Source organism: Lolium perenne, chromosome 3 (genome assembly GCF_019359855.2).
Source record: "Lolium perenne isolate Kyuss_39 chromosome 3, Kyuss_2.0, whole genome shotgun sequence".
In the NCBI taxonomy this organism is placed as follows: Eukaryota; Viridiplantae; Streptophyta; class Magnoliopsida; order Poales; family Poaceae; genus Lolium; species Lolium perenne.
This window is the reverse complement of record NC_067246.2, coordinates 325,857,203-325,865,608: the sequence shown is the minus strand read 5'-3', so window position 1 is coordinate 325,865,608 and position 8,406 is coordinate 325,857,203. Positions and strand designations below refer to the sequence as shown.

General features: G+C 44.3%; 1 protein-coding gene across 1 annotated transcript; it reads left to right on the top strand.

The window, feature by feature from the left end:
• The first annotated feature begins 4,027 nt into the window (after positions 1-4,027).
• On the top strand, positions 4,028-7,246 carry LOC127345741 (BTB/POZ domain and ankyrin repeat-containing protein NPR5). Its single transcript, XM_051372270.2, has 2 exons — positions 4,028-4,989; positions 5,976-7,246. The coding sequence occupies exons 1-2, from the start codon at positions 4,453-4,455 to the stop codon at positions 6,957-6,959; spliced, it is 1,521 nt and encodes a 506-aa protein (XP_051228230.1). The 5' UTR covers positions 4,028-4,452; the 3' UTR covers positions 6,960-7,246.
• Positions 7,247-8,406: the final 1,160 nt, after the last annotated feature.

Here is an 8,406-nt window from a genome sequence, read left to right as displayed (position 1 = left end):
GTTTGTGCTATACACTATCATAATGTTGTTTATATCAGTAATTAACTAATTATTCTACTAACAAATTTTTTTCGATAAAGAAAATATATTAATACCGAGAGATACCAATTACACCAAATAACAAGAATAATTTTCCTGTGAAGCCAAGGGACAGAAAATATGCCAAGATCCCGAAAGACATCCCAAGAATGTTTTTCCTTCCCACTAGGAAGAAACTAAAAAATCACGATGGGTGCACAAAAAGCTGATCATAACCAACGTTGTTGGTGTCCACTCCACCGAACATTTGTTTGTACCGATAAATTGGTCGAATTATTTTTTATCTTTATGTGCAGAATCATTACTCAGTTTTTTTTAAACCTAAGTTAGGGGGCAATCATTGGATTGTGAGGTTGATGCATAAGTGCCAACGTCATGGCCAGGACTGCCTAATTATTTATTTAGTTGGCAAGTAACTACAGTCCGAAACATGCCTCCAGCTAACCCACAAGTTAATTTTTGAAGCTATATAATAAGCATATTAATAATGATGTACTTTTCACCATGCGTGTCACCTTTTCCTAACATGCTCCCGGTTTCTCTAGTAAAGTAACTAGACCAGGCACCGCATGGCAACAAAAGAATATACCTAGTAAAGCTTCACTAAAGTTATCCAATCATATAGAACAGTATGAACAGGATAACAAATAAATAGGAGAGAAGTACAAAGTCAACAAGGCAACACAAAGGAATAATTTGGAACTAATGAACACAATTGCAAAACCCAAAAGTAGTTAATAAAGATCTCCTCATAGTATAGTACATTATTCGCTCCCTAATCATCACTTAATAATGGTCTCCCCTATCATTTGGCCTATTAACAGAACACGGTGATGAATCTTATGATCAAATTAGTCAACAGAAGGAATGATCATGGATAGGTGCATACGCATTTATACAATAGTATATCTATATATATGCACACGCATTTCGGACGGATGCATGCTCTCTTTCTCATCCTGTTACTTGGAAGGTGCAGCATCTCCGGCTTGTACGTTACAGGGAAGACTCGTGCGGTCTTGTGTTCTTTTGTTTGTATTGTAAGGTGGGACGCAATTATCAGTAAATCATTCTTTGGCAGAGGGTCACTCCATATTCTTTTGCCTGCTAGTCTGACTTGATCTACATATATCTACTTTTCTGTACCTTTTCTTTGAGAATCTACTATTATGTACTTGTATGAATTGAATAGCTGTAAAATGCTGATACATTAAAATAGAGATGTATCACCTGCTTCTAATTTGTTACCTCCAGCAAAAGGAAATAATACACACTATTTTTTTTTCTGATGAGATAACATTGTCTGGTAGTTTCTTGGGGGAGCTAGGGTGTTGATAGACATTCCATATGGCCTAGAGAGTCGAGGAAGTGTGGGAAGCGATAGCCAATCCACATCGGCATAACAATAAGCCCAGTCGGAATAAGAGGAGCTCTATACAAACAAATAGTTACGAATGTCCATTTGCCAAAAAAATAGGGTTGTATCATCTACTACTAACTTTTTATGACAGTAAAGAAGATCATATGTACAATGAATATTCATTTTTCTAGTGAGGTTTTAGAGTATACCTCGCATTGTTCGGGTTGGGCCTAACAAAGCCCGAAGCAAAAAAAACCAGGCCCATGCCTAGCCCGGCACGAGCATCGGGCATAAAATTTCGGCCCAACCCTGGCCCATCACAACAACTACCCAACTACCCATTGGGCTTAAATCTTCAGCCTAGGCCCAGCCCACTAGTATGCTCGGGTTGGCCCATAGCCCGGAAATTTGGGCCAGGCCGGGCTTCACATTGACAGGTATATTCTAGAGATACAGTACATGGAAAGTCGAGGAAGTGTGGGAGAGGTGTAACATGTCCACAATGAACTCGTAAAGGTTGTAAGATAGTTTGGGCCGAGGTTGTGGAGGCAGATTTCTATAAACACATACCCTACGTCTCTATGTCCTCGATTAGATTGTTTCTTACTCTATATGTGATCCTTATCGTGCGCTTCCCCCGATCTCACACATAGCATTGCATCTTTGCACTATCCCTGGTCAAAGTGCACAACCTGAGCTCCAATCTGTGGTCGAGGTCTCCACTGCCCCCACCTATCATTCTCCTTCTGTTCACAATTACCTCACGTTCTAGGTTTACTCAAATTCAATCTTTATAAAATTTAATCATGAAGAGAAAAATATATAAACATTCATAGTATCAAATCATATACTTTGAAAATATACTATATGTCAATTCTAATATAATAGATTTTATATTGTTGATGTTGATATTTTTCTTAAAGATTAGATTAAAATTTACGAAATTTGACTTAGACTAAACCTAAAACACGAGGTAATTGTGAATGAAGGAAGCACAATACTATGGTGGGCTTGTGAGGCTTATGTATTAGAGGTAGGTATATTTCTCAAGCTTAAATTTTTTATAACAAACCTAAGGGCTGCCTTGATTCATGGTATTTTTATAAATAAAAGGATATGAAAAATGCAGGAACTAAGTGTTGTCATGGCTTACAAGAATTAAAAACAAGGGAATGCATAATAGATTTTTTGTTGTTCCACCATAGGAAAAAAGGAGTGGTATATTTGTGAAGGATCAGCTGCATGCCATAGTTACCATCAAAGTAAAGGTAAATTTTCATGAGGTTGGGCTGAGAGAAATTTTCCTATGAAAACTCTTGCAAGGTAGCCCAAGGAAAAAAATTATGTGGTCTTTAATCCTACAAACGAAACAACCTATATGGAAAACAATCCTAAGGAATGAAAAATCTCAAAATTTATATGAAATTGTTTTCATCAATTCAAAAAAAAAACACAAGTAGAGGACTCGTTGTTCTGTTCAGATTCCAAGTTTGTGAAAGTCTCCGCGTCCTTATGGGTTGTGAAAAAAGCTTTGCTTTCAAACTAAAATGGTTTTTCTCTCATCTAGTTTTTCATGTCGATTATAAATCTACTTCTTTAGCAAAAAAATAGGAAAAAAATAATTCACTCTTGTCCACATGCCAAATTCTAATTTGGAATTTATTTATTTTCCGAACTCATCCTTTGATTTGTGTTTTAGAAGAAAAAAAATGTGATCCCAACGCACAAAATAGGTGAATAGTCAAGTGAAAAGAAGCACATATATAGTTCCATAGTTTAGAACATTAAAAATGACGTACCCAGTGCTGAGAGCTCCCGCACTGTGCAGGGTCTGGAGAAGGTGTTAGTTCCATAGTTTAGAACATTAAGATTTTGAAATAATGTTCGGTACATTTTTTAAAACTCTGCATGCTCATCCCTTAATGTGACGGAAAGTTTTTTTGGCTCCCGAGCTACAGTGCTCTCACTGTTTAAAAATAATAAAATATGTTTTACAAGTTACTAAAAAATCTGAAAATAAGTTTGGGGATTTTCAATGATACATCTCACAATCATACAAAATCTCAACCCGAAATTCGCTTTATTTTGTGCTAGATAAAAATAACAAAATCTGATATGTTTGGGATATTTGAAAATAACTACTCAGATCTACATTTTTTCAGTTTTGTGTAGATCAAAATATAAAGTATTTGAAGTTGATATTTTACACCTTTGTGGAATACAACATTGACTATATACAAATTTATTTGCAGAACTTTTTTAGAAACTCAAAAATATGATTTTCTTTAGTATAAAAAAACAAGATCAGTGGTACTCATGTGCACCAAATCTCTGTTCAGCTTGTGGCCTCTTCTCTCCTACTAAAAAAAAGTAATTTGGAGTACTTGGCAGGCAGACATTTCAATCACACATGATTTATGGCTTGCATCAGTCAAAGCATGGCACACTTAATTTTCTCCAAAGGCACCTCACCCCACCCCCATCCAATTGGAGGACTCTCTCTCTCTCCAAATTATTCCGGGCCCCTGAAGTGTAGACACATACATGCTGTGTTTGTGCATATATGTACGGCCAGTTTCCTCTCTCTCTCTCTCCCCTCCCATTTTAATCCCACCAATTATTCATGCTCCCCAGCCACCCATATTGCCCTCTCCGACCTAAGTATAGCTCTCACCCAAAAAAAATCTCAAGCATAAAACCTCTAGAGAGAGAAAGAAGAGCACCAACACCCTCGAAAAACAACTGCATAAATAAAAGGGGGGCAATAACTGGAGAGAAAGGGAGAGAGAGAGAGAGACAGAAGTGAAGAGGGGAGAGAAGAAGAAGTGGTGGTCACTGCAGACAGAAGAGAAGATCAAAAGAGATCGGGCGATGCAGCACAAGATTGGAGGGCAACAACAAGAGCAGCAGCAGCAGCCAGCAGCAGGAAGGGCAGAGCAACACCAACGGCTTCCACTACTCCTCTCCCTGATCTGATCTCCCCGAGCTTCGTCTAGCTTCCTAGCTCCACCGCCCAATCGAGCGAGAAGGTGGAGGGGACGGTGGCGGCGGCCATGGACGACACGCTCAAGTCGCTGTCCATGGACTACCTCAACCTGCTCATCAACGGCCAGGCCTTCAGCGATGTGACCTTCAGCGTGGAGGGCCGCCTCGTGCACGCGCACCGCTGCATCCTCGCCGCGCGGAGCCTCTTCTTCCGCAAGTTCTTCTGCGGCGCTGCGGCCGACCAGGCTGCCGCAGCCGCCGCAAGCGCCGCCCCCGGTGCGCTCCTCATGGACCACCTCAGTCCGCGCTCCCCCTCCGGCGCATCGGCCTCCTCCCCGCGCGGCGGCGGCACGGGCTCCGCTGTGGCGCCGGCGCCGGGAGCGGTGATACCGGTGAACTCGGTGAGCTACGAGGTGTTCCTGCTGCTGCTCCAGTTCCTGTACAGCGGGCAGGTGTCGCTGGTGCCTCAGAAAGGGGAGCCACGTCCCGGCTGCGGGGAGCGCGGGTGCTGGCACACCCACTGCGCCGCCGCCGTTGACCTCGCTCTGGACACCCTAGCTGCCGCCCGCTCCTTCGGCGTCGAGGAGCTCGCCATCCTCACCCAGGTAAACCAGTAATCCCAAATTCCCAATTGCGATTCTTTTTCTCAGGCTGCTGTTCACAATTTTTTTAAAGAATTCAAAAATTATTTTCTCTCAGTCTCTCTCTCTCTCCTGTACATCTATTGTTGGGATCAAGAATGGTTGGTTGCGTTGGGATTGGCGAGCATTCTGATTTCTCCGCAGCAAACATTTGATGATATGATCTCTGCTTGTACCATGCACACATCCCTTTAAAAATAAAGTTGCTCAAGTGTGGTAGCTGTAGAGCTGTAGAAGTAGCTTGTCTCGTCGCTCGTCGTCGCCGTCGACCCGTCGTGTCGTCTGCTGGGCTGTGCACGCGTGCGGCCGTATATATGTACCTACGTACGTGTGCGCTTTCTTCTTCCTCCTGCCTTACTTCTCTCTTTGTCCACACATCTTTCTGCTGTCACCCATCTTTCTGTCATGCGGGATCCATCCATCATCCATCCATACCTTGCTTTCTTCATCTTGTTAGCTAGGGTTCGTTAATGGGAAATTTCTCCTTTCCTTTTTGCCACTGTTCCTCCTCTTGCCGTCTCCTACTGTTTCAGCACGAGCAGCTAGCACGGCGTAATCTCTCTCTGTGTAGTGCAAGTAACGATTCTGCATTCCTGGAAAGATACAAGCTTTTCTTGCTTGCTTTATTTGATTTTGCGATTTTGTTCTAGGGTTTCTTTTTCATCGACTTTTTCGCTCCCAATCTCTTTAATCCTGTCCCCAATCAGCGCCATGATGCTACCACTGTTGCACCCTTCTGTTCCTCCCCCTTATATTTTATGCACAGGAACAATCCACTATGTGTCCATATATAGCTAGCTAGATCTCTTTTCCTTTACATCACTCACTCCATACCTGTGAGCTGTGAGCTTTTGCAAGTGGAGAGAGCAACTGAGTATTGAGCTTGCACTGGAGTGAGCGAGAGCTACATTTGTGTTTTGGTGATGGTTTGTATATGTGTTTAATTGCAGAAGCAGCTGGCGGGCATGGTGGAGAAGGCATCGATCGAGGACGTGATGAAGGTGCTCCTGGCGTCGAGGAAGCAGGACCTGCACCAGCTCTGGTCCACCTGCTCCCACCTCGTCGCCAAGTCCGGCCTCCCGCCGGAGGTGCTCGCTAAGCACCTCCCACTCGACGTTGTCGCCAAGATCGACGACCTCCGCCTCAAGTCTTCCATGGCCCGCCGCTCCCCGTTCCTCGCCCACCACCAGCAGCACCAGCACCAGCACCACCAGGGCTCCGTCGTGGAGGCCTCCGCCGCCGAGCTCGACGACCACCACAAGATCCGCCGCATGCGCCGCGCGCTCGACTCCTCCGACGTGGAGCTCGTCAAGCTCATGGTCATGGGCGAAGGGCTCAACCTCGACGAGGCCCTCGCGCTGCACTACGCTGTCGAGAACTGCAGCCGGGAGGTGGTCAAGGCCCTCCTCGAGCTCGGCGCAGCCGACGTCAATCACCCGGCTGGGCCAGCGGGCAAGACGCCGCTGCATGTCGCGGCCGAGATGGTGTGCCCGGACATGGTCGCCGTGCTGCTCGACCACCACGCCGACCCCAACGTGCGTACTGTCGACGGCGTCACGCCGCTCGACATCCTCCGCACGCTCACCTCCGATTTCCTCTTCAAGGGTGCCGTGCCGGGGCTCACCCACATCGAGCCCAACAAGCTCCGCCTTTGCCTCGAGCTCGTGCAGTCTGCGGCAATGGTCATGTCCAGGGAGGACGCGGCTGGCAATGCCGCTGTGCCCATGTACAGCGAGCACCATCCCGGCAGCGGTGGTGGCGGCGTGTACAGCGGCGCCGGTGGTGCGAGTACAAGCATGAACCTGAGCTTGGACAACAGGATGGTGTACCTCAACCTAGGGATGGATGTGATGAATCACGGCGACGACGATGGCGGGAGCAGATCGGCGCAAGGAGGGCCGTCCTCCTTGTTCTCCCCACATGGCTTTCCATGAGACACATGGCTGCTCTACTATCTCCTTGTAAGCTTAGAACTAATTAATCACATGTTATTTAAATCCACATTATTACAGGACATCGATCGTTGGGAATGCATGATCAGATGATCCTTTTGGGCTGTTGGTGGTTAGTGTCTTTTGCAACGAGATCATGCATGCATGGGTTGTGAATTGCAAGAGTTTCTTGGTGAGTTGGTCTGTTAGCTAGCGTGTAGATTAATCTCTGCTTTGCTAATTAGTGAGATGTTCTTTTGAGTCCCCTAAAAAAGATGTTCTTTTGAGAATTTTTAAGAGGTGATGATTTGGAGGTTAAAAAAATTACATTGTGTGCATGTGTGTCTTTGTGGGTCATGCATTTTGGATGATGCATTGAAACATGGACAAGAAAGGTCGATTAGTACTTGATTTCCTATCATGTCCTCCTTTTTTGCACAATCATATTGAAATCAAAGACTGGGTTATGAACATGATTCTCTCCATTTACCCTATAACATCTTGCACATAATATGTAAGTGTGGTCGTATGGCAATCATTTGATTTGCATAGTTTACTTGATTAAATTTGTTTGAAAAAACAAAATAAAACCTACCAATAATCACTCCTAAATTTATTAGAGGAAAGTACATGTTATTTTCATGTGCTGGTTATTAATTACAAATTATCTACATTTTGCTATTTCAACTCATGACAAGCATTGTTGTCTTTCGGAGTTATTTGCGGCTGAGGTTTTTTTAGAGATTATTTGGGTGGAATGGGAGGGAGTGGTAGGGGTACACAAGCACATGTGGGGGACGATATGAAGAGGGAGACAACGAGAATCTAACTTGAGCTTATGAATGATGGAAGCGATCGATGCTGGTCAATGCTTTAGCCCCACAACCCCTCCCCATTTGTTCTTATTGCAAATTTGGTCTTCTTACATGTTACCCGAACCTATGCAAAACAGGCAGAGAGAGAGAGAGAGAGATAGAGGGAAAAGAGAGGGGTACGGTAGAGCAAAAGGCAAAACTCTTGTTGGTTTTCCTGAGGGGCGGGTCCTTCTCGTTTTCTCTCTTTACACATAACACATACTTGTCCTGGTGTCTTGGCGGGTGGCCTATGCTTTAAACATATTGTTAGGTTCTAAATGACTCATAATTTTGTTTAGGATGGTGAAAATACTGCAATTTGGTCTAATTATCCTGGTCTTGATTGTATGTGACGCTCGGCTACTGTGTACCATGGTAATATGAAGTAATGGAGTAGGAGGGACGTAAGACTAGCAAGCTAGCTAGCTTTGGGACAATGGAAATTTATCTTGACTCTTAGTAACAATTATCTGGCGATAGTATCAAAGTGAGGGGAGAGAGAGAAGGGTTGCCCCCTTTCTCATTCCCTCTCTCTCTCATATGGATCTATAGTGCGTGACTATTGCATGGTATTGATTGTCTCCCCTTCTCTCTCT

Excerpts from the sequence above, each read along its gene's own strand:
- LOC127345741 (XM_051372270.2), top strand. The coding sequence starts at position 4,453 with ATGGACGACACGCTCAAGTCGCTGTCCATGGACTACCTCAACCTGCTC. Across the intron at positions 4,990-5,975 it reads AGCTCGCCATCCTCACCCAG|AAGCAGCTGGCGGGCATGGT; the intron begins GTAAACCAGTAA and ends GTTTAATTGCAG.